At 42.6% G+C, this 27,006-nt stretch overlaps 1 protein-coding gene across 6 annotated transcripts in view; it reads right to left on the reverse strand.

Annotated features, from left to right (window-relative positions):
- The window catches only part of hmcn1 (hemicentin 1), a 701,874-nt gene that overhangs the window by 364,990 nt on the left and 309,878 nt on the right, over positions 1-27,006 (reverse strand). For all 6 annotated transcript variants that reach the window (XR_013579326.1, XR_013579325.1, XM_078561403.1 and 3 more), the window contains exons 18-20: positions 24,484-24,611; positions 17,148-17,292; positions 4,725-4,837 (exon numbers count right to left, since the gene is read on the reverse strand). Coding sequence is in view for 4 of the 6 variants with exons in the window: in XM_078561403.1 (XP_078417529.1) it covers positions 4,725-4,837; positions 17,148-17,292; positions 24,484-24,611 (386 nt within the window). In the remaining 2 variants the exon portion in view is untranslated. The remainder of the gene's footprint in view (positions 1-4,724; positions 4,838-17,147; positions 17,293-24,483; positions 24,612-27,006) is intronic.

Consider the following 27,006-nt stretch of genomic DNA (forward strand, 5'->3'; position numbering starts at 1 on the left):
AGTTAACACTATGGTCCAAGTGGGTGAGCAAGACAGGGCCTAAGGATTTCTTTGCAGCTTCAGAGAAACGACACAATGCACATGAGGAGAGATATTTGTTTCCACTGCAACTTGTTGAAAGCAAGTTCAATTGACAAATGAATTCAATTCTGAAACCTGTGATTTCCTCCATCAAGAACCAACTGTTTTGCTGCTTAAACAACACAAACCTTGACTTTTGAACTGGTAGCACTCGGAGTTCCACCTCCAAATTAGCCTAATTGCACAGAGATGACTGTTTGGTTAGCAAGGATGTAAGAAATAGAAGCAGGAGTAGGCTATTAGGCCCTTTGAGTCTGCTCCACCATTGAAAATGATCATGGCTGATCTTTTACCTCAACTCCACCTTCCCACACTATTTCCTTATCCTTTAATTCCCTTGGTGCTGAAGATTCTATTGACCTCTGTCTTGAATATATTAGCATTCACAGCTCTCAAGGTAGAGGCTTCTAACCCAGAACCCTTGGAGTGAAGAAATTTCTCATCCCAGTCCGAAATGGCCAACCTCTTATTTTGAGACTGACTCTTTAAAATTTTGTGTGTTTCAATTAGCTCACCTCTCCTTCTTGTAGATTCCACTCAATCTCTCCTTATAGGACAATCCCCTCATCCCAGGAACTAGTCTTGTGAATTTTGGTGCACTCTCTCTAGGTTAAGTATGACCTTTCTTAGATAAGGAGACCAAAACTTCACACAGTTCTCTCAGTAGGACCTCACCAATGCACTGTATGACTGTAGTAAGACTTCTTTACTTTTATATTCCAATCCCTTTGTAACAAAAGCTAATATATCATTTGCCTTCCCAAGAGCTTGCTGTACATGCATGTTAACTTTCTATGATTGTACAAAGGACACGCAGGGCCCTCTGGATGCAAACATTTCTTGACTCTCACCATTCAAAAAGTATTCTGCTTTTTTATTTTCCTACCAAGTAGATGACTTCACACTTTGCTGCATTGTATCCCATCTGCCAAGTTCTTGCCCACTCACAACTTGTCTATATCTCTCTCCAGCCTCTTTGTGTCCTCTTCACAGCTTACATTCCCAACTGACTTTTTATTATCAGCAAACTTGGGTAGTTTTCTCAGTTCTCTCATTTAAGTCATTAACGTAGATTAAAAATAGCTGAGGCGAAGAGCCCATCCCATCCCTCCTAATTTTGTGTAATAACCTCTTGTGTGGCACCTTATTGAATATTTTTTGAAAATCCAACACATACTACATCCCCTGATTTTGTATTCTTCCCGTTGGTATGAACAAAGTTGAAAATGGTGCATTTTAGTTTTAATAATGTAAACTCCAACGAGCTATTTGGAGACACATTGATGCAATAGCTTCCTAGTAAGTTCATTCCTTTATATTTTGTGAACAATGTAAACTATCAACAAAGTCTCTGTGTTATTAAATATTAAACATTAAACTGAACACACTCGAAACAGTGAAATGGACAACTTTCTGTGTTCTTCAAATCCCAATGACCCACAGTTTTAGCACATTCAGACAGACTGTATTTGTTGTTAACTTTGTCATTGCTCTGTAAAACCCAAGTAATCTAATATAATGAGCAACAGAAGTGGCACTGCATCTACACTTTACTAAGGACCTGCAACCATTTCCAATTGTTATATTTTATTTGGTCGCCAAGGAGTTAAAAAGTTGGGGTATGCATAAAGGACATGAAATTCGATAAGGCCCGAAAACAATTGCGGAGATCATGATGCCCATTTAAACTGCACCCATTGCTTCTCATAGAGGCATCATGCAAACACTGCCTACTCATTTATGTGAAGCATGCAGCCAGTGTAGAGCAGGAAGACACTGATAATGAAGAAACAGAGTCAATCTCAGTCACTCAGCTATAGCTCAGATACTACATGTACTTTAGAGGGTAGCTTAAAGGCAGGATCTGCACATGGTGAGACACAAGACACAGGTGGCCTCCAGGCAGGGCAAAGGACAAAGACAGCTCAAGTGCCAGTTCCCCAGAGGGCAAAGTCACTCACAATTCTGTTGCAGAGGAATTAGATAAGAACTTCCAAGGGTTAGCCTACAGAAAAAGGCTGATGGATATGCACAAGGAAATGCTTGGTGCATTAGGAAGACCGGCAGGACCTCTGTGGTCACCGTCAGGGAGCATTATGATGTCCATCACCAACTTGACACAGGACTTTGTGCAGAGGTTGGAATCCATCCTTTCCAGAGTGCAAGTGCTGGACAACTCCATTAGCACATATTTGGAATGAACCGTGATGCGGCAACATCAGATGGCCGTGTCTCATCTTCCATTGAAACACAAGTGGAAATCACCCAATGTTCAGCTGCTGCAGTGAAAGCTCAGACCAAAGTCATGAAAGCTCAACCTGCTGTCACACAAGTCCATACTGATGCCATCATAGCTGTGGATACCAATGTGAAAGGGACTTGCAGGGTGTCACAGCAGTACAGAAATTGATCACCCAACACCTAGCTAAAATTTCTGCCGTCTTGCCCATGAAAGTTGCAGTGGCTTCGTAGAGCACAAACCTGCTGTAGTCTCTCAGGATTAAGGCATTCATCTGCCTACCACTTCCACTCTACCAATTGCCTGTCAGCCAGCCAGCCCTGATTTCTGCTACCCATTTCAAGGTAGTGCAGGCCAAAGCCAGGCTTTCCAGGTCAGAGCTGCTGGAGGTCATCCTCCAAGGTTGTCTGTGCTCTCCCCTATTGAAATCAGTAGCTTTGACAGGTGCTCTGCTGAGTATTGCTAGGCTCCTCTAGAACAGCCCAGGTAGCAAAAGCAATGCTTAAGCATTGGATTGCTTGCTGGTACTTTGTGCAGCAGCATGCCTTTCATTATATGCATGCTGTCCACATGTACATTGGTTGTGCACCTGAGTCATGAATCAGTCGTCAGCAGATGATACAAGTGGACTGTCACATAATCAAGGCATCTTGACTGCTGCCAAGATACCTGCATTGTCCTGCATGATGTGCTGAGTTTGGTCACACACCAGTTGCATATTGAGGAAATGAAATCTCTTCCAGTTGGGGTATATCTTATAATTTACATGGGGCACCTGCAAAGTGATGTGTGTACAGCCAATAGCAGCATGCACCACTGGAAGCCTGCAATCCTGGTAAAGCTGCGTGCTCACTTCACATAATTCTCTCTAGCAAGTGAGAATGAAATGTATTCAACTTACTTCGTTTAAAGAGCCTAATAACTTACTTCTCTGATGTAGCAATGAATGGCGAACCAGAAAATGTTCCAAATATCACCTGCTCCAGCCTGGAATGTGCCTGACGTGCAAAGGTTTATGGCCAAGGACACCTTCAAGCCGCTGGCAAAGCCATCCTTGCCCTGGGCTGAGGCTGCAATGCACACAGATGGCAAATTTCCCTTGGTGAAGCGCAAACATTTTATGCACTGTTCCTAAACGAGTTTAAGATAAGACAATAGCTCCCTGAAGACACTGGGTGGGCCAATTAAATTTATTTTTGAAAACATTAACACCTACTGCGTTTTGGTTCCATGAACACTGGCAACTTCCAATACCTTGTCCAATATATATTTTATACCCTTTAAATACAAAGGAATGACTTACAGAGCATTTATTGTGTTGTATTTTAATTTGCAGTGTATTTCACTGATTATCAATAAGACTCTATTGTAACATTCTGCTCTTTGCTTAAGTTCATCCTCACAGATGCAGAGTTTTAGAAAGTTTGAAGTTTGTTTTCCTATTTGCTATCAATTATTGTTCTATCCCTATGATATCTATATTGTATATATCTACCTATATATATATATATATATATATATATATAAAAATATATGAGCTTCCAACTCTACAGATCAGCTATCAAATCAAAATCTCCATAACACCACAAAAGGTAAACAACTTGTAGAAATATTACTGATAAGTAATTTTTGTTCTGTGAGGAAAATAATCACTACATTAATGTCATAATGTCACTTTTTAGCCTTGCAAAGTAGGAGTGACAATTAAAATTTTCATTTGGTACATGTATACACAACATTAAAGGCATTTTAACATTATTTACATCTTGAGGTAATGTTACATTGCAATGCATTGATATGACACACACTATGTTAAAATGGTTCATCTTACATGTTACTGAGGTCAGCCAAAATGTGATTTACACTTATCAATGTTAAGTCTGAATTCTGCTGTATCTCTTGGGACCATGTGGAAATCTGCAACACAATTATATTTCCCAAACCTCTTGCTAAAGTTTTATACCAGATAGTTTGTGTTTCATTTGGGAATATTTTAATAAGGACACTACCACATGTAGATAAGAAATGGGAATAAAAATGCTGGAAATTTGAGTTTATCAAATACATTGTAATGAATCTACTGTATTCCAACATGACATTAGTGACAATGTGTGACAAATTTGGTGGACATGATGGTTCAGCTTAAATTTAATTGTAGGGAATAAATAATGACATAATTAGCATATCAATAGGGAATGACTAATTACAATATTGATACACCAATTGGCTATGATATATGTGGCTAAACACAAACAGGATAACAATAGACTGTCATTATCCTTCTCCAACTTCCAGTTGATGGCACTTCAAGCCACTTTAAGAGGCCACTTTAGGCCAAAAGGGTTGAAATTATTTTCCTGGAATTTTTGGAAGCAGATTATCTGTTTATAAAATAGCTGAGTACCTTAGACCAGACTATAGAAGGTTTGGGAACACCATGTGCTTTGCAAGGTAGCTTTACTGGGACTCCCTCAATGGTACTGAATACTTGAGGTCCATGTTGGATGGTGGGGAGAACTGAAAGAGACAAAGTGCATCATTAATATTTGGATATGTGATTTTTGCAGGACTGGAGTATGGATATATCTGCTATTCATTCCTAATAACCTGTTTTTAAATTTTATGTTGATAATAAAATAACCACTAAACAATAATTATGCTGGCATTTTGAACACCACAACACATGATATAAATAATGGAACCAGGTTATTAAATTTTCTCATCCATATTATTCCATATAGATTTACTTAAGTACTGACCAATAACCATGACTTGCATTTATATTGGATCTTTAACATAGTCAAACATCCCAAGACACCTTGCAGGAGACTTATCAAACAAAATTTGACACCAAGCTACATAAGGAGACATTAGGAGTGATTGGTCAAAAAGATAGGTTTTAAAGAGCATCTTGAAAGAAAGAAAGGCAGGGAAGTAGAAAGGCAGAGAGGCTTATAGAGAACTATGGGCCTAATTGCCTGAAGGCACAACCACTAATGATGGAACAATTAAAATCTGGGATGCACAAGAGGCCAGAATTGGAGGAGCACAAAGTTTGTAGGGCTGGAGGATGTTACCATGATAGGGAAAGGTGATGCCATGGAGGGATTTGAAAACAAGGGTGAGAATTTTAAAATCGAGGCACTGCTGGACTGGGAGCCATTGTAGGTCAGAAACCACAGGGGTGATGGATGAGGGCTTGGTGCAAGTTAGGATATAGGCAGCAGAGTTTTGGATGACTTCGAGTCTATGAAGGTGGAAGATGGGAGGCCAGCCACGAGAGCAATGGAATAGTCCAATCTAGAGGTAACAAATGAATACATGAGAGTTTCAATAGCAGATGAGCTGAAATAAGAAGGGTGTTTGTTAATAGTACATTCTCCCTTGAATTGTTAATAGGGACAAAACAAGAGCATGACACCAAGGAGCCCTAGTAAAACTAAAGATAATGGGGATCTGTGGCTGCAGCCATACCCAGCACAAAGAAATAGGGTTGTGGGTGATCGTTGGAGGGTCCAGAACAATGCCACAGGAGTTCCTCAGGGCAGTGACCTTTACCTACCCATTTTCATCTTCTTTGGCAATGACCTCCATTATAAGGTATGACTTGCACAGTAATCAAAACCATGCACAATTCCACAGATATGAATCTGTGCATCCCTGCATGAAGCAAAACGTGGAAAACATCCAGGCTTGGGCTGTTAGGTGACAAATAACTTTCATGCCACACAAGTATCAGGGAATGACCATCTTTAAAAAGAGAGCATAATCATCTTTGCTTGACATTCAATCTAGATGGCCACCATTGACCAGAAACTGAACTAGATCAGTTGCATAAATGCTGTGGCTGCAGGAACAGGCCAAGTGGTCGGATATTCTGCAGTAAGTGGGCCACCATCTATAATGTACATCATGAGTATGATAAAACACTTTCCACTTGTCTGGGTAGATGCAGCTCCAATAACCTTTGAAACTATCCGGGACAAAGCAGTTCAATTGATTAACATCCCATCCATTGATTTGAACATCCATTCTCTTCATCATGTGTACCATGGCTGCAAACATTGTAGTATCTACAAGATTCACTGCAGTAACTCACCAAAGCTTAAGAACATAAGAAATAAGAACAGCAGTAGACCATATGGCCCATCTAGCCTGCTCCGCCATTCAATACAATCGTGGCTAATCTTCAGCAGGAACTTCACTTTCCTACCCATTCCCTACATCCCTTGATTCCCTAAGAGAGACCAAAGATCTGTCTATCTCATACTTAAATATATTCAATGGTGCATTAACAACCTTCTGGGATAGAGAATTCCAAAGATTCACAACTCTTTGAGTGAAGTAATTTCTACTCATCTCAGTCCTAAATGTTTGGCCCCTTATCCTGAGACTTTGCTCCCCTTTTCTAGATTCCCCAGACAGAGAAAACAACCTCTTAGTATCTACCCTGTCAAACCCCTTCAGAGTCTTGTATGTTTCAAAATGATCACCTCTCATTCTTCTAAACTCCAGAGAGTATAGGCTTAATTTACTCATCTTCTCATCCCTGCAGCCAATCTAGTGAACAACCACAGTACCATCTCCAAGTATGTCCTTCTTTAATTGTACAATTGTAGCAAGGCGTCTTTATTCTTGTTATCAAATCCCCTTGCAATAAAAGCATTTATGCCATTTACCTTCTGAATTGCTTGCTGTACCTGCATGTGAACTTTGTGTTCCTTGTACAAGTCTACCCAAGTCTCTCAGAACATAAACAGTTACATGTTTTTACACCTTTTAAAAAATATTCTGCTTTTCTGTTCCTACTACTAAAGTGAATAACCTCATACTTCCCCATATTTGACTCCATCTGCCACTTGTCTTCAGCTTGGCTATGGGCAGGATATTGAGGTCGGTGGTCGGTGAGCGGAGGGGCAGGGCCCACTCGCCGATGCGTAAAATGACACGGGATGACATTGGGCGGAACTCCCGACATCACTCCACGTCATTTCAATTTTCAGGTCAGCGGAGGCGCAGCCAAATCAGCTGTGCGCCCGCCGACCTGTCAACGGCCAATTGAGGTCATTTAAGAAGTAATTAGACTAGTTAATGGACTTGGTTGGCGGGCAGGCCGGGATCCCTGGCGGGCTTCAGAAAAAGCATGAAACCTCTTCCACGGGTGGGATGAGGTTTCACGTCGGTTTTTTTAAAATTTAATAAAAGTTTACTTAAAAGTGATGGACATGTCCCAACTCATGTGACAGTGTCACATGAGGGGACATGTCAGGGAAATTTAATTTCTCTACATGTACCATTTTTAAATTTGGCACTGATCTCCCTGAGGCAGCACTTAGCCTCAGGGAGATGAGTGAGCTCTTTTGCACTTCCTGCATAACTTTAATTAGCCCGCCCATGTAAAATGGTGGCGCGCCCCTGATCTAGGATGTCGATTGGAGGTGTGCCCGTACGTACCCACTCCTTAATATCCCCCCTGATGGGGGGAAAATTCTTCCCTATATCTCTTTGCAGCTTTGTTGTATTCTCCTTACAGCTTACATTCCCACTTAGCTTTGTTATCATCAGCAAACTTAGATAAGTTACTCTAGGTTTCTTCGTCAAAGCCATTTAAATAGCTGAGGTCCCAGCATTGACTCGTGCAGCACTCACAGCCTGCCAACTTCAAAATGCCCCATTTATTCCCCTGTTGCTTCCGGCCACTAACCAATCATCTACCCATGCTAATATATTACCCCCAATTCCATCTTTTGTATGAAACTTTTGTGTGGCACCTTATGGCCTTTTGTGTGGCCTTTTAGAAAGCCAAGGATATTACATCTACCAGTTCCCCTTTATCTACCTTACTAGTTACATCCTCAAAAAACTCCCAATACAATTGTTAAACATGATTTCCCTTTTGTAAAAAAGGCATGCTTGCCTTCATTGGTAGGGGTATTGAGTATAAAAGCTAGGAAGTCATGCTGCAGCTGTATAGAACCTTGGTTAGGCCACACTTGGAATATTGTGTGCAATTCTGGTCGCCACATTACCAGAAGGATATGGAGGCGTTGGAGAGGGTGCAGAGGAGGTTTACCAGGATGCTGCCTGGTCTGGAGGTTATTAGCTATGAGGAGAGGTTGGAGAAACTCGGATTGTTCTCACTAGAGCAACGGAAATTGAGGGGTGACTTGATAAAGTTTACAAAATTATGAGTGGCATGGACAGAGTAGATAGTCAGAAGCTTTTTCCCAGGGTGGAAGAGTCAATTACTAGGGGACATAGATTTAAGGTGAGAGGAGAAAACTTTAGAGGAGATGTGCGGGGCAAGTTTTTTATGCAGAGGGTAGTGAGTGTCTGGAATTTGCTGCCAGAGGAGGTGGTGGAAGCAGGTACGATAGTGGTGTTTAAGAGGCAGCTTGACAAGTACATGAATAGGATGGGAATAGAGGGATACGGACCCCGGAAGTGCAAAATGTTTTAGTTGACGGGCAATATGATCGGCGCAGGCTTGGAGGGCCGAAGGGCCTGTTCCTGTGCTGTACTTTTCTTTGTTCTTTGTTCTAAAACCATGTTGATTTTGTCTGACCATGCTATGATTTTCTAAACACATTGTTAAGAGTTCTTTAATAATGGATTCCAACAATTACCTGACAATAATTTCAGGCTAAATGTCTTGTAGTTCTGTGTTTTCTCTCCCTCCTTTCTTGAATAGCAGTGTTACATTTGTTAACTTCCATTCTGCTGGGACTGTTCCAGATTCTAGAGAATTTTGGAAAATAATCACCAGCACATTCACTATCTGTGCAGCTAGCTCATTTATGGCCCTTGGATTTAGGCCATTAGGTTGTGGGGATTTGTCCCTTGTTTCTCCAACACTTTTTCTCTGCTGATATTAATTACCTCAAGTTCCTCACTCTTATTAGCCCCTTGGTTACTCTCTATTATTGGTATGCAATTTGTCTCTTCTACTGTGAAGGCAGACACAATGACCGGGATTTTGTGTTTCCACAATGGAGTCGGGGTCAGGAAAACAATGGCCATCAAGCAGCAAATGTGGAAACCCCGCCTCTGGCCATTCAGCAGCATGGGAAAGTGGGCTGGTAATGAACTTATTACGTTCCTATTTATAACGGCATTTGTAGAAGTGGGCATTTTAGAACTTCCGGAATTTTCATGGAGACAACCATGATCTGGGAGCCTACTGAAATAACTTATGCAGAGCAGCGGTATAAACTATGGATTGGAGGTGAAAAAAATATAAAAGGTGAGTAAAAATGGTATTGCCTCCTTTATGATTCATTATTAAATGCTGTAGCCAGAGTTGTATCTGTGTTCAGTAAGGTGAGTGGTGACAGTGCTGTGATTAGAAAATGTACCTGGCCATTAAATAATGTGGTTGCCAGGTTGTTACTTCTTACAACTGTCAGGCTGTGAAAGGTCATTGTAAATGTGGAAAAATCTAATGATGCATGAGAATAAATCATCTACTGGATAAAATGCTATTCAGTAAAGTCCTGCCTTTTGCGGCTTCCTTGTTCAGGTATTCGCTTACCTGTGCTTAAACCTTTGTACACCACATCACCCATCGCATGAGCGTTTTCTTTCCCCTCTCTCCTCTTTCCCCAAAGAGATGGCAGCATGACGGAGCAGAGACCTCGGTATGTTTTAACGGGGAGATGGTGTCAAAGTCTCTGGAAGTGGATTCCTTCCATTAGTCCTGGCTGTGGATGTTTAATTCTCTTTTTTTCAGCACCTTTCTGACAGGGGCGTGAAGCAGTGACTGGAATGGTTGCAGCTGAAGTGCAGCCGAATTGAGAGAATAACCTGGAAATGTTTGAATCTCTTGGTCCTGAGCTGCAATAACTGCTCTGTTCAATTTTGAAATATTCACCAATTTTGTCCGCCAGTTTTGAGGTGATTCCTTTTTTTCTTAAATGAGGATTTAATTGAAAACTTTTAATACATGTCTCAGAGGCTCCATTTGTCTGTTGTATACAGGTACTGTACCATAATTTGCTGCACAGTAACTGCACAAACCAAAGCTGCCCTTGCATTGCTGGAACCTATCTAATTGACTCTCATTGAAAAGCATGTTCATCAGTCACGATTTCGCTGTTTGCAAGTTTTCAAGGGAACATAAGCCCCGTGAATAGCAGGACTTTACTGTAGCGCATTGTACAATATTGAAAGTGTAGCCCAGTATGAGTTTAATAGCTAATTGTTTAAATTTTTCCAATTCCATTCATTCATTGAGTGCAGTTCAGCCCAGCCATCTGTCTGGTTATTTGTAAACCTTGACAGGTCTTTGAGCTTTTGCTTCCTTCAAAAGTATTAATAGGTTCTGAAGTGCAGGGTATATTTATTCAGCTGCCTTGGGGAATGTGAGTTTGATTGCCTTGACAGTTTTGGTGCTTCTTCATGTGATGTTTATCTTGGCAGATTTATGAGATTCTGAAGGTGCTAATAGTTTTTATGCATCTGTTCAAGGGATGTTTGTTTATTTTGACATATTTATGAGATTCTGAAGAGACTAATTGTTTTAAATGTCTATTCAAGTGATGTTTATTTATTTTGACAAGAGTTATGAGATTTTGAAGAGGGTAATAGTTTTCAAGTGCCTATTCAAGGGATGCTTGTTTATTTTGACAGATTTATGAGCTTTTCAACAACTTTCAAATATTATTATAGGGCTTGTAGGTTCTGGTTATAAAATGGATACTGGTGAGGGCTGGGGGGGGGGGTGGGGGTGCTTTAACTTTATGTGGATAAGCTGATATCGTTGAAGAACCTGGCCAATGTTTCTAGGAACGGAGATGGGCCTTTTAAACTAGTCACTATGGCATTGATTCTCCTTCACTTTTGCTTCCATGTCCAGCAAAGGTGGTTGGCCTGACTAGAGGCTATCCTGTTTTCCAAGGCATGAAGTCAGCTCAGAGGCAGGATTGCCTGTTGGGATTAACCCCGACTCCTGGGGTAGAATTTTTCGTCCCATGGGCGGCTGCGCGCCAGACCCAATCGGGAGTAAAATAGTGCGTGATGACGTCAGGCAAGCGTCCCGATGTCATCGTGCACCAGCGCGATATTTCAGTTGGCGGGTGTGCGCGAGAGTCGGCTGTGCACCCACTGACAATTAAGAGGCCTATTAAGGCCCTTAAGCAAGTAATTGAAAGCTATTTTTCACTGCCCGTCCAACCTTATGGTTGGCGGGTGGACAAATAGGCCAGGTGGCCTTTGCATTTTTTACAGGTGGGATGAGGTTTCCAACAGTAAATTAAAAAAACAATAAAACATTTTTAACTTAATTTTTAACATGCCCCTCTTCATGTGACTGAGTCACATGTGGGGACATGTTTATATAATTTGTGAAATCTTTATTTTTCATTTTAAAATTATTCAGCTCCCTGAGGCAGCTCTGTGCCTTCAGGGAGCTTTCAGTGCGTGCTGCCCCACGCATGCGCAGACTTCAGTGCTCGTGCTGCTCGCCCCCCCACCCCAGCAGCGCTGAACCTTTCAGTGCACATTTCATGCTATCTGGCTGTTAATTGGCCAGCCAAAGTGAAATCATGGTCAGAGCCCAATTGCGGGCGGCGCTTAATACTATATCTAAGAGTTTTATCCGTAGTTGGTTCCACAATTTATTGTTCTGGAGAACTGTCACTAAAACATTCTATGGTCTCATCTTTCAGACGACCTTTGACAGTCTGATGGCTCCAACCTATATGTAGATTAAAGCCCACCCACATTTATTACATTGCATTTGTTACAAGCTCCAATTATTTTGTGCTTAAAGCTCTCTCCAATGGCATAACTACTTTTAGGTGGCTTACAAACTGCCCCTCGCAGCATTTTCTGACCTTATTATCCCTGATCTCTATCCGTACTGATTCTACTTGCTGATCTTCTGCGTCAAGATTCTTTCACGCTACTGTCCTAATGTCATCCTTTATGATCAGGGCTAGTCCTCCTCATTTCCTACTCAGTCTTTATTTTCAAAATGTTATGTACCCTGCAATATCTGTTTCTCAACCTTAGTCAACTTGTAACCATGGCCTGGATTTTCACTGTGTCAGGCCAGCTTGGGAGCCCTTTAAAATGGCAGGTGGGCCCCCAGATTCCAGAATTCCTGTACCATTGCTGTTTCCAGCTATTTTTGCTTTCCCACATGCAGCACTCCTGCGCTTGCTGGCTGCAATGCGGGGGGGTGGGGGGTGGTGCAGGAGGTGGGTAGTCCAAGCTCCCACACACAATTTTTGTGGAGTCGACCCCTTCGGCAAGTATACATGGTTCATCGACTTTCAGAGGGGATGTGAACCATGGAGGAATCCCATTCCCAAGAGGGGAATGAGAAAATAAAGTCACCTTGCCCTGGAATTCCTCCACTGACAGACTTTAAAATACAAAAAAAGCTGTTTCGATAGCTAGATTCTGTAAATAGATGGGTTAGATATATTCACTGCAGTGATGAAGGGCTCTGTCCTGCCAAGATAAGTTGACCACTGCATTCACCAACATTGTATAAGTCTTGATATAACAATAGAGCCCTTTTCCCACTATTTGGTTGAGTTTCAAAAGGTCCACAACCACTTACCTCAGAAGGGGGGTGTTTTGATATTTTAATTGATAGTTTTAAGAGGTTATTAAGGGGTTAGCTGTCTTTGATGTGGTGAGTGAAATAGATGTTTGTTTTTAACAACAGATTGAGCACTTGAGAGGATTTAAATTTTTTGGAATAGCGTTTTAGAAGGAGTTTTTTTCAGTATGATGTGTTTGAATGAGATTAGATTGTTAGAAGTTTATTTTTTTTTAAACTTCATTTCAAAAACATCCTGAGGTCTGCCCATATTGGACACTGGGTGAGTGGCTATGTAGGATGAATTGAGGGGGCATGGTGGAGTCATGGGATGGCATGGGGAATCTGAAGGGATATTGGGTGGCATGAGGACCTGAGGTGGGCAGGGAGGTGGCATGGAGATCTGAGGGGGCATGAAGCGGATATGGAGAGTGAATTAGGGGGTGAGAGGGTGAGGGTTTGAAGGTCTAAAATTCATTATTAAAACTGCACCGAGGTCCCAGTAAACAGAAGTGGGAAGTCGAGCCTGGCCAACCCCCAAGATCCACTGCAGTCTCTGGCCTGCCTCAGGAGACGGTGGGCCTGCCTTCATCTCACTCCCACCCCTGCACCCCCCACCCCAGAGTAAAAATACTATGGCCAAAATTTTTCTCTTGATGGGCGGTTGGGCCCAACCGGCTCGGCGGTGGGTGGGCAGCCAAACTCCGCTGCCGAAGTGGGGCCCGCCGCCATTTTGAGTGGGCGGGCCAATTAAGGCCCGCCCAGCGGCCTGCCCGACAGGAAATGCTATGCGCTTCCTGTGCTGGTGGGTGGGGGGATTCCCCATCTGTCAAAGTGCGCTCTTTCGTGCATGCATGCGAAAGAGCACACTGCTCCCTGAGACTAAGTGCTGTCTCAGGGAGATTATTGACAGTGTCAAAAACTTGAAAAATAGAAAAATTATTAAATGTCCCCCTCATGTGACAATATCACATGAGATGGGACATGTTAATAAGAAGCACATAAGCTTTATTGAAGTTTTTAAAAACGGACATGAAACCTCATTCCGCCAGTGGATGAGGTTTCATGTATTATCAGAAGCCCACTGGGGCTCCTGGCCTGCCCGTCAACCTTAAGGTTGGACGGGCAGGGTCTTTAATTATCTTAATTATCCTGTAAATGGCCTTAATTGGCCATTGACAGGTCGGCGGGTGGACAGCTGATTTCGCTGTCCACCCGCCTTCCTCAATATTTAAATGGACCGGGATGACGTCGGGGGCATCATTTTCCCGTTGGCGAGCGGGCCCCGCCACCAAATCGCCGACGGGAAAATTCTGCCCTATGTGCAGGGACCCTTTATATGAAGATGGGTCTGCCAAGTTGGGAAATTTCCTGACTCAACATTCTCACCTCGCCAGTGAAAATCCGGCCCCATCTATCTGTAATGACAATTAGATCTACATCATGGGAAGAACAATCGGGCACGATCGGCAGGTCCGTGATTGGCCAGGGAATGGACTGATAACTGCGATCGCTTGCTAGCTGGACAATTAACAGCCAGCCAGTGTGAAGCGTGCGCTGAAATGCTCAGCGCTGCCGGGGTGAGGGTGAGAAGGGGGCGGGTGCTGACATTAGTGCGCGTGCGAGCGAGCACTGAATGAAGGCTCCCTGAAGGCAGAGAGCTGCCTCAGGGAGCTGAAGACTTGAAAACAGTTAAATAATGTTTGTAAAATAAGGGAAAAAAATGTCCAAGCATCACAATCAGTCACCTGAACATATATGTGATAAAAATGCTGCCCTTATATTTTTATTTTTTTAATTTAATAATGGAAACCGCATCCCGCCTTTGTTTCGTAGAAAATGCAAAGTCCGCCTGGCCGATTCGCCCATCAGCCAACCGTAAGGTTGGACAGACCACGAAAAATCGGAGACAATTATAACTTTAATGACCTTAATTGTTGGCAGGTTCGCTTCCAACTTTTGTGCGGTCACCGCCGACCGAAATATCACGCGAACGCAGAATGACTTCAGGACAGTTGCCTAACGATTTCGCATCCGATTAGGTCCGACCTAAAAATTCTTCCCCATTTATCTCTATTCATGGCACTAGCTCATCTATCTTATTGCGAATGTTTCTCATTTTTAGATAAAGAGCCTTTAATTTTATTTTTTTACTATTGTTATTTGTATGGACAAAATTTGCTGATGTACTATTGCCATTAGATCTCTCTCCTACTCTACATGTCTTTCCAATCACTACAATGTTCTATTGCCTTCAAAGGTACCTCCCAAATCCACAACCTGCATCACCAACAGCAGGTGTGTGGAAACATCATCACCCACAGGCTGCCCTTCATATCCTGGCTTGGACACAGTTGTTTCTTTATTGATGCTGGGTCAGAATCCTGGAACTCCCTACACAACAGTACCTCCACCACACAGACAGTAGCGGTTCAAGAAGACAGATAAGCACCACCTTCTTAAGGGCAACTGGCATTGGGAAAATATCAGCCTTGCTGGTGATGAGATCATCCCACATATGAATTTTTAAAAAATAGCCCCAAGCTTTTGACAGCCAATAAAGTGTATTTGAAGTCAAGTCATCAGAGAGAATTTGTGGAGCTAATTAATGCACTGCAAGTGCACTAACTAGAAAGGATACTGAATTGAAGGACTAAATTATTTGATTTGGTAGAGTTGTTTTGGGAATAAATATTGGCCAGGGGCGGTTATTAGTTTCCATACAACATTTCATCTAAATATCAGGTACCAGAGGGTGCCAGCAGTGGAAATGTAAGTAAATAACCTTGACTCAGTGGTTGCATCCTACCTCTGAATCAGTTGATTAATAATTCAAGCCCATTCAAGAGCCTTATAGAGTGCTACAATGTCAGAGGTGCCATCTTTCAGATGAGGCATTAAACCAAGGGTCAATTGCCTGTTCAGGTGGACACAAAAGATTTCACAGCATTGTTTAAAGCAAAGCTGGGGAGTTTTCATGGTGTCATGCCCAACACCACCAAAACTAACCTGGTCATTTGTCACCTTTCTGTTTCTGAGCAAAATAACTGGCACTTCTCCCTACATTGCAGCAGCGGCTACACTTCAAAGGTACTTCATTGACTAGCAAATGCTTTGCAACATCTTAAGGATGTAAGGGGTGCTATATAAATGCGAATTCTTTCTTTCTTAAATATCATTAACCTCATGGGTTCAAGCAGTGGAGATTATGGTTTGGCAGATGAGAGCATAGTTGTTTCAGCTAGCTCTCGCACAAATTGTCATGAATGAAATATAAGCATAAAGATAATGTAAAAGAGACCAACTTGTTCTCTGATGCTAATTGTATTGTCAATGTCAAAAGGCCTTATGAAGGGTCCTGGAATAGGGAGTAAATGGTGGACCTACATCAACAAAATGCATTAACTTCAAGGAAAACGACACTTGCAAAGAATTACAAACTTACATCTGTGTCGTGTCAAAGCTATAAGCCATAGTTTTCCTTTATATAAGGATGAAGTCAGCATATTAAATGTTTACGCCCAGACAGAGAGAGTATAATGCTATAAATGGCCTTACAACACAGAACAAGAGGATATAATCTTATAATTGAAACTAAGTCATTTACGAGTGAACTCAATGTGCATTTTTCACAAAAAAGGACAGTGAAAATCTAAAACTCACTTCTCCAAAAGGATTTAGGTGCTGGGTCAATTGAAAACTTCACAACTGAAATAGAGTTTTGTTAGGTAAAGGTATCAAGGGATATGGAGCTGGGGTGGGTAAATGGAATTGAGGTACAGATCATCCTCAATCTAACTGAATGGCAGAACAGGACTGAAGGGCTAAATAGCTTACTGCTTTTCCTATTTTCCATTCTTTGTGCAAATATGATAGCGGAAAGTAAAGGCATAAAAAAGGTTTACTGTATTATCGATATATAATTAGCAAAAGGAAAGTTATAAAAGAATAAAGCCAAAAAAATGTTCCTGAAACACACAACATAATTTTCTATTGTTGCCCTTGATGACACATCTGGTAAACTTAATACATTGCACAAGTATTTATAAATAATGCAAATAATTTTGCATCATTTTCTTTAACAGGTAACAACTATGCAGTACAGTACAAAGTCAATCAGTAGTTTTAAAGCATACATACAGACAGACAGGAAAAAACTGACTGGTCTATTGAGCCAGTGCTAAACAGTCACGACATGAAACAAAGCATTGAGACTTCAATGTTCCTTCCCACTGTCATCATGTAATCTCCTGAGAGAAGCAGTTGAATAGCACTCACCAAATATATTCACAGTAGTCGTTCTGTTCTTCGTTCCAGCCACATTACTGGCCACACATGTGTACTTCCCACCATCGCGTAGGCGAATCCTTTCAATATGAAGACTTCCATCTCTACGTATGGTCACATACCCATCTGATATCACCTAGGGGAGAGGTGGTGAACTTTTTAGCAATGATATTTAACCAGCTCATGCTTTCAGAGGCTGGTAGTTTTAATGGTAAGACAGCAGACTTTTAATTCAGAAGAGGGAAATAGGTACAGAAGTTTAAATCTACCATAAAATATTGATCGTGCACAGAAACTAAGGAGAAAGGTTAGAGTTTTGGGAATAACTTTTTCATTGGAAGCATTTTCATCAATGTTCTTCTCCCTTCTTGTATTTAAGTATGAATTTGCCAAACATCATTCCCATACAAATTTCTCTTTCTTCAGCATCTGCCTCTGGTTCAATTTTCTGCCCTTTCTGAAATGTCAAGCTTCCTCTTTTGGAACCCCTGATAATCATGATGTCTCAGGGATGTTAATCGCCAGCCCGCTTTTACCTTTAGATGCTGACCAACAGCTGTGAATTGCCAGTTTTTTCGGCTTTCGATTTCAGATTTCTAATCTTTCCCTTCTTGTCTTTTTCTTTGGAAATTTAAATCCTGTCTCCAGTCATATTTACACACGCCTTCCCTCATTAAGCAACTTTTAAGGTGGGGAGGGGAAGTGGGTGGTAATCATTGCATCATCTTTAAAAGATTCAACTGTATCTATACACAAACAAATGGTGTAATGGCTGATTCCATCTGGAGCCACGAAAGTAGCAATTTTCCTTTTCCATTAAATGTATATTTTAACAGAATGTCAATGTTATAAAATCAAACCTTTTTTTCCTACTTCATTCATTTCATAACAACATTATGTACTCTGGAGTCAGACTTTGCCCAACCTGACACAGTGTAAGATCCCCATCTACTCCATCCCAGAAATATACTATTTCCATTCTCAACCATGTTCCACCAACATGAGCTAGACAATTCCCAATACATTATTATGACCGCTGAGTGCTGCTGGTGTGTGCCAAATAGTAGCTATTTTAGTGTTTGGGGTGTAAGGGATGTAAGGCAGAGGTAGCAACTCCCACAGTCGGGCACACTGCATTCTTTGGAGTGATTCACCCTGGGTCTTCACCTTCACCCAGTTCTCAGCCTTGGCTCCAAGTAGTTGCTAGCATGCGACAGCAGCCACACCCTGGTACCCGCTTCTACAGGTGGGCCGAACCAAGTGAGGATAGCCATGGGATCTCCTACCCTCAACGACGCAGGGATTTTTCTACCCTGGCACTCGAAGACTGATTCCAGCGGACTGGCAGATGAGACCAATCTAAGGTCCAACAATCTTGAAGGTGGGTCAGCACCATGTTGTAGAATGCCTAGAGTGTTCTGGTCACCCACTGCATCGGGATCTATCTCCAGTTGTCTAGACTCATCTTGCCACTGGACCAAGATAGGTTAAGACAAAAGAGGAAGGCTGACAACACACAACTCTCCCTCACTATAATCTAATTCACACACAAATCATGATCATCATCTTTCTGTTTACATTTTTAAAATTCATTCATGGGATGTGGGCATCGCTGTGTAGGCCAGCATTTATTGTCCATCCCTAATTGCCCATGAGAAGGTGGTGGTGAGCTGCCTTCTTGAACCGCTGCAATCCATTTGGTGTAGGTACACCCACAGTGCTGTTAGGGTGTTCCAGGATTTGGACCCAGCGACAGTGAAGGAACAGCGGGCGATATATTTCCAAGTCAGGATGGTGAATGGCTTGGAGCGGAACTTCCAGTTGGTGGTATTCTCATACATTTGCTACCCTTGTCCTTCTAGATGGTAATGATCGTGGGTTTGGAAGGTACTGTCTTAGGATCCTTGGCGAGTTCCTGTAGTGCATCTTGTGGATGGTATACACTGCTGCTACAGTGCGTCGGTAGTGGAGGGAGTGAATGTTTGTGGATGGGATGCCAATCATACCCACAGGAACCCTACCGAAAACAACAGCTGATTAACATGGTAGTCTTCACCTCGAAGGAAAAACAAGGAAACTTTTGTGCTGTCTGATCATCATGGCTTGAGACTATCCAAACTAGCTTCCGACAGGATCCTCAGGAGTGGAGCAGTTTTATCCTGTTGGTGTGCTTAGATTTAAATCCACATTCCCAAAGTGAAAAGACAGGGCAGTAACCCACCATGCTGCCTAATTAGCCATTGACTATTGTGCCATATTTTGTCTGTTTCTGGAATATTGCCAAAGGAAATTGAAGTAGAGACCCACTTAGCCAGGTTTCCATCTGCTCTGCATTTGAAGTGTATTTCTAGAGTCATCCCAGGTGTGCGGAGGAATTTCCTGCCTTATACAGGTGGAAGCATATGAATTTTCCTGGTTTTTTAGTGGCAGACATCTAAGAAGAGGATTGCCAATAAAAAAAAGGATGTTAAAAGGTTGCTGCTTGGGTCAAGAATAGGCCAATCAAAATATCTGATCCCAAAAATTCGGCTGGTTTTAGGTATGTTCAAGTCTGGTATGTTTCAAAGATGTATTGTGGGTGGGAAAGGGAAAGGTTAGAAAAGGGAGGAATATCAATCTACAGTGTTTGCTGCAATCACTGACTGCTATATTGGATACATTGCTGCTCTGCAGTGGAATTTTTGGAGTGGGGTGCTCCAGAAGTTAAGCTTTTCTCATAATGTCTTTGTACAGTGACACATACCCTTTAATTATTCTCGTGAGTAGCAGAGTGCTTAGTCTGGGAGGTGGAACATCTGGCAAGTACAGTCCCCCCATTAAGGTGCTTATCTCCTGTTCACTGAACCCTGACTAGCATGTCTAGCTATGGTAGAGACTTCATGGACTACATCCTCACAACTTTGTGGAATAAGGTAGCCTTAGAAGGGAGAGGCTTTCCAAATATTTTGGGATTATTACATTTTATAGCGTATGTCATTTTACTTCAGTGTATTTCAATGAAATTAAAAGTGTAGCTAAATTAGTACACACTATGGGCAGAATTTTCCCGTTGGCGTGTGGGGGCGGGCCCCGCATATCCTTGCGTAAAATGACACGCGGTGACATCGGGCGAGTGTCCCGATGTCACCGTGCGCCATCGCAATATTTCGTTGGGCGGGTGTGCCATGATGTCCGGCGCACGCCTGCCATTAATTGATGGGTCACTTCAGGCCCTTGACCCACCAATCGGTGCCGATTTTTCGGTGCCCGTGCAATCTTTGGGTCAGCGCACGGGCACAAGAGGCAGGCGGGTAGGACACATTTGTATAAACCTCATCCATGGGTGGGATAAGAGGGGTCAGTGGGGTCCCGAGTGTGCTCTGTCAAGTATTGATTTTTCTAAGTTTTTGAAACTTGCCTGTGTGATCTGCAGTACTTCAGAACACATACCAGCTGCTTTGTCTGGACTCTTAACCTTCAGGTCAGCACTCTGCAGTCAGGAATCTTTTTTGGGCCTGCAGGTTTCAGGAAGCCTTCCCTTAGCCTGGGAATGGGAGTTGAACTGTCCACTAGAGGCAACTCCTCTGAGGAGGGAGGGAGGGCTAGAAGGGGGAGGAGGCCAGGAGTGCACAATCAGCCTCCAGGGGAGCCACCTTTGGGAGGTCAGGCGTAGGCACAAGGGGCGCAGGGTCAAGAGGGAGTCCAAGGCGGAAGGGGCTGCAGAAAACACCACTATCCTGCTGTCAGGGTATGCAGGTGGCGAAGCAGCTACCTCAATATGACTGAGGTGCAGTGCCGAAGGAGGCTCTGTCTCTCAAGGGAGACAGTCAACTATATCTGTCAGATGATTGGGCCTGAGATCTCCGCTAACTGTGTGGGCGGACACCCCATGCCAGTGGCTCTGAAGGTCACAGCTGCCCTCAACTTCTATGCCTCTGGCTCCTTCCAGGGGTCAGTGGGTGATCTTTGCGGTGTCTTCCAATCAGCTGTCCACACTCTGACGCTCTGTTCAGGCGTGCATTGACTTTCATCCACTTCCGTTGGGACCAGGCAAGCCAGACACAGCGAGCCAGAGGCTTTGCGGTCATTGCTGGCTTCCCCCGCGTCCAGGGTGCAATAGGTTGCACACATGTGGCCATCAAGGCGCCAGCAGGTGAGCCTGGTGCCTTCGTCAACAGGAAGAGCTTCCACTCCATGAACGTGCAGATAGTGTGTGATCACAGGATGCAGATTCTACAAGTCTGTGCAAGATACAGGCAGCTCCCACAACGCCTACATCCTCAGACACTCCCAAGTGCCAGGGCTCTTCAGTGCTCCAGCCTGGCTGGATGGATAACTGGTGGGTGACAAGGGCTATCCCCTCAGAAGGTGGCTCATGACGCCTCTCCGCCATCCAAGAACAGAAGCTGAGCAGCGGTACAATAGGAGCCATGGCACCACAAGGGCTGTGCAAATTGTACATGGACTCTCTTTGCGCACGGCCCACCCCAACCAGAATGAGGCGTATCAGGGCTCCTCACCCCACTGCTGCTGAACACTCACACAAAGGTGCTAGGTCTGTTCCCCAACACCCCCCGCCATCCCCCCACCCCTCCACCCTGCCCCCCCACCCCGACCAGCCACATGCTGCCTAGATCACAATTGGCACCGCATGGTATATCCTTCTATAGCAAGGAGGCACAAGCACATGGAGCGCAGAGGGTAGCAGATGGTTCATTGCCACGCCACCTTGAAGCCCCCTTCCCAGCATCTCATCAGCCTGACTTGGACATGTCCTACAGTTCAAGCACAGCGCCTAGATGCAGCTCCTCCAGGTTGCCCATGGGTCTCAGTGTACCACATGCTTCGGGCGCAGAACATATCTCTTCACCACCCTCTCGGGCTGACCTCGGCATGGGCAATATCTGCTGGCCCACCCAGCAAAGGACATATGCCGTCAATGATTCAATACAGTTACTACACTCAGACTTGAGGGGTGGGGGGCAGCAGGGGGGAAAGCCAACCTGCTGGGTTAGGTGACCAATACCAACATTGTCCTCACCCTTCCAGAGCGCAACAAGTCATTGAAGCACTTGCGACACTGGATCCAGGTGCACCGCACCACGTCATAGGAGCTCACCACCTCCGCCACCTCCTCCCAGGCACGTTTCGTCATGTCAGGGAGCCTCCTGCTCCTGTCCTGGGGAACCAGCACCTCCTGCCGTGCTGCCACCTCCTCGAGGAGGGCAGCAAGGCAGTCATCCGCAAAACGAGGGACACACTGGCCCCCCGATGGCCTTCCCTCTGGACTTGCGTCACCTTGTCTCTCTGCAGAGCCCTTCGTCCAGCCATTGCGAGCAGCCTTTCCAGGGCTGCCAGGCTTTCCTTTATACCGCCTGCTGGGTCACCATTGGACCCAGTGGGCTGATCTCACCCGCCGCCGCCCGCCCACTCCCGTTATGCATGGGAGTTGTGAAGTATGCTGGGCAGCGCGGACCCAATCACGAGCAGCGATTGGGGGTCTGCGCCAGCCCACACCCGCTCTGCCCCCCGCAAGCCAGAAAATTCTGCCCTATGTTACAGTAGTTTCTACCCACTAAATTGCCTGAAGCCTGGAGATGGATATGTACCAATTAAGCTGCCTTTAACCCCCAAAATATGATGATGCTCTCAAAGTGTGGTATTATTTTAAAACAAACAATAGCATATATAATTTGAATAAAATACTAATAATCTTGCTTGGTATCACATGTTATCAGTGCCTGATCTAGTGCCAACACTGGACATCTAGAATCGTATAAGTGTGGAAACAATAAGTTTTATTTTCCTTGCTGACTTTATCACAGTTCTTTGTTTCTCTTCCATTTTCCAGAGTATGAATGTTTGCTCATTGGTTTATGGATAGCAGTATTGAGGGAAGGAATATATTTGCTTCTGTCACCCCTGTTCAGGCTTGAAATCTTTAGTGCATCAAGGTACCACCAGATGACAGGATTCCTCACTAAACGCATTAGAGAACAAACATTGTAGCAAAGATGTTTGAAATTAAAGAACACACAGGCTTATCAATGTATCAAATACAACAGTATGTTGCCAAAAGGTAAGTGTGCCATTTTCCTTTGTTCAAAACCTATACTGCTTTTGATGTGGCCCAGTAAAAATTACTGGCCACTTGTTTCAGCAAAACCCACCACAGAATTATGGGATTTTACAGCAAAAATGATCATTAAGCGGCTTACACCTATGAAAGAGGTATCCACTTAGTCCCACCCCCTGTACTTATCCCATACCTTTTTAATCTTATATTTTTCAAATATTTATCCACTTCCCTTTTCAAAGAGATTTTGAATCCTGCTTCCACAAATGTTTCTTTTATAGCACTGCATATCCTAAAAACTCTGCATGAAAACAAATGATCTAACCTCTCTCTTCCATCATACTTATATTGATGATCTTACATTTATGCTTGCTATATACCAAATCACTGACCAATGGAAATAGTTTTACCTCAGTTACCTTATCAATACCCATCACCTCTATCAAGTTTCTTTTTGGCCTTCTCTGCTGTAATAAAAATAATCCCACTTTCTCACCATAACTAACATTCTCAACCCTAGTATCATCCAGTGAACTTATTTTGTACTTTCTCCAAGACTTTTTCGTAAAAAAGGCTTCTAAAAACTGGACACACAATTTTAATAGCAGCCTAACAAAGATTTTTTTAAATATGGCATTACTTCTTTGCTTTTGTGCTCTGCTTTCATTTATAAAATATGCTTACGTAGCCTATCCAACTTCTCCTCCTATTTTAAAAAGTTAAGTACTTGAACCTAAATTGCTCTGCTTGACATTAAAATAATTATGTTAAAATAATTTCTAAAGCCATGCTTCACATTGATAGGATCTTGATATGGTTCAATTCCTATCAGTCTTATATATGTACAGTTCCTGAGTTTTGTGTCAGAAAGGTCAAGTTTTATGCAAGACCAGTGGGTCCATGGTCATGATGCTACGTGATGACTCTGTGCCTCCACACAACCCTCTTCAATTAGGAACGTAGGATATTTCAATTTTAAATCTTCAAGAATGCCATCATGCCAGTTTTCAGCTGAGCCAACAGGAAACTCTCCATTTCCTGTTAGATATCCCGCCAAGAGCGAAAAGACTCCCCTAGTCTCCAAATTTCCTAGTCTCGAGTCCCCTAGTTGGGAGTTCAATAGTCTACTGTCGCAGCTAGTGGGACAACCTTCACTGTTTTTTTCAATACATTTCCACTAATGAATTACATTCAAGCCCCAAGCTCATCTTAAAGACAACAGGGTAATGACCATTTCCCCATTTAACAACTGTATTTTTCTCCTTTACTCACCTTGAAATTATTTTTTATCCAACGCCTTTCTGGGAGTGGATTTCCAGCCAATAATACGCATGGTAAAGTGAGTGGTTGTCCCTCAATGATGTTGACAACTGCTGGTCTGATTCCAATCAGTGGCGTAACTGTGGGGGGAAAAAAACCTAACTGACTAAACTATGTAATGATAACTTGTATATTCACATCAGCAGAGCAAAAGGCTCTGGAAAGCTCAAACAATTGTTTAATAGTGGTTACAGTAAAGAGCCCTACTATAATAAAAGTTCATAGCTTGGTTGAACAGGTTGATTATCAACCTGCAAATCCTTCCAATACGCTTATGGTAGGCGGTAAGAGTGAGAGAGACTCCTGGTCAGCTATGCTTGATGCAGAATAGCGCCCTTCAAGCTCTAGCCTCTGGTTACAGGCTAGCGACCTGTTCCAGGAAAAAATAAGCTACAGAAAGAGACGGAAGCATGTGCTTTGTCTGCCTCAACCGCCTCTAGGGAGAGAATAGAGAGAGAGAATATGCATTAAATTGGTTCACTTCCAGAATCTTTAGACAGCGTTGCCATGTGAAAGTTGAAATACTATGCAAGTACACTGTTTCCATTTCATTTTATAGACTAATGTTTACTTTTATGAAAATACTGCTTTGTACTCTTGATTTGAGAGTGCTTTTGTTGGTTTCCCCAACTTCCCCTCTTGTGTTTAGTGCTGTAGAATTGCAGATCATTACAGCACAGAAACAAACTATTCAGCCCTTCAAGTCTATGCCAGTGTGTTTCTCCCTTTGATCCACCTAACGTAATCCCACTCTCTTGCACACTCTCCTTTTTCCTTTAATATTCCACTTTTTCATGCAATTATCACATTCAATTTCAAAATAATTTGTCAATTCTGCTTCAACGATAGTTTGTGGCACAGAATTCCACATTCTACTTAAAATCATATTTTCTAATTTTTCCTTTAATTTTATTTGCAATTACTATCGAGTCTTTTCAAGAAATAGAGATTATGAAAGAAGGAGAGGTTTTGAATGCAGAGTATCTATTAAAACCAACCAGATTTATAGTGGCAAGTTAAAGTGCCATATACACATACACATTCTGCATGTGCACAAAGCTTTGTCTGCAGTACAGGAAGCACTTTTAATTCTGTTTAGTAGATACAAATGTCATTCTCTCTTTTATATTTCCTCATGCCATACCAGGCAATGACGCACAATGCCACCTGATGTACACTATTGCACTTTACCAAACTACTGATGACAACTGTGCATGCAACATTTAACTACTACAATAAGTCATATCATACTTGACAAATCAGATTAGGCTATGGTTTCCATTGGAGTTATGCTAACCCCAGGAAAATGTAGAAGAACATACATTGAAAACTGATCTTCCTGCTCTCTGCTTGCTGCCCCAATTTCTGGGATTTTCTAACAGAAAAAACAGGCATGTAAGGTCAGACATACGATATGGAAATGAGCAAATATGCAAATGACAGAAACACACCATCCTATCTATTTTTCATTATTTATGCTATCTGTTCGTCCCTCAAATACAATGGTGCTCTCTGTGACAACGTGGGTGGTCTTTTCTTTTGGACAAGGGGCAGATCTCTGCTTCCTGCAGAAAGCTTCACTGAGTTTCCTGGACTAAGAACTGGTAATCAGGAAGATAGCCAAGTTTGAATATCAGTTGAGGCTGGGAATTGTACTCCATCCCAAATGGTATCTTGTGCTATAGAGATATTTGGGTCTATTCATCCCAGCTATCATTATTAACAAGGAACATGTCATGTAAAATATAAAAAATGTCATGGAAAAAAACATGAAAAGTTATGACAATGGTTTATCATGGTCAGGTAACAAAAACCTTCAACCCTATCTGATATGTTAGGTACTTTAAATGGTGATGGCCACTAAAGTTTTATCCTTACTCTCATTTAAAACTGGCCAAGTCACAATAATTCTTTTTTTGTTGTTGTTTCAAACCTGCACTTGAAATATAGCCAGAAGCTCTTTCCCCTGGATGTCTGCACACGCCATCCTTTAGGAATCCCCTCCTAGGGGTGCTTTAACTGAGAACATTTAACGGAGATTTTCCACTAGTCCTACTTCCATAAGTATGGCACTCAAGGGAAACATTCCAATGAGCAAGTCCTTTCACTAAGTCCCAGGACTGACGTTTCAATCTGTGACTACCATGCTGCTATTTAACTGCACCTAAGGGAGAAGTCATATTGTCCTTAAACAATGGTAGGGCCTTAATAGCAAATATGTCAGTGAACATAGTTTTTATTATCAAGATGCTTTAGCAACAGTTCCAAAAGTTGCAAACATTACATGCAAAAAACTTTTGAAACAATCCAAAAATGGCTTATTAAACACATCATCGCTTGACAGGAATCCTTAGCTTGGAAGCTGCAGCGTCCTCTAATTCTTTGCACTTACTCAGTTAGACTAAATTTGAAATAAGAAATTGAAATTGCAAAGCTTTAATTTTAAGTGTGAGATGTTTGTGCTCGGTATCTGTA

Source organism: Cetorhinus maximus, chromosome 17, assembly GCF_964194155.1.
Source record: "Cetorhinus maximus chromosome 17, sCetMax3.hap1.1, whole genome shotgun sequence".
In the NCBI taxonomy this organism is placed as follows: domain Eukaryota; kingdom Metazoa; phylum Chordata; class Chondrichthyes; order Lamniformes; family Cetorhinidae; genus Cetorhinus; species Cetorhinus maximus.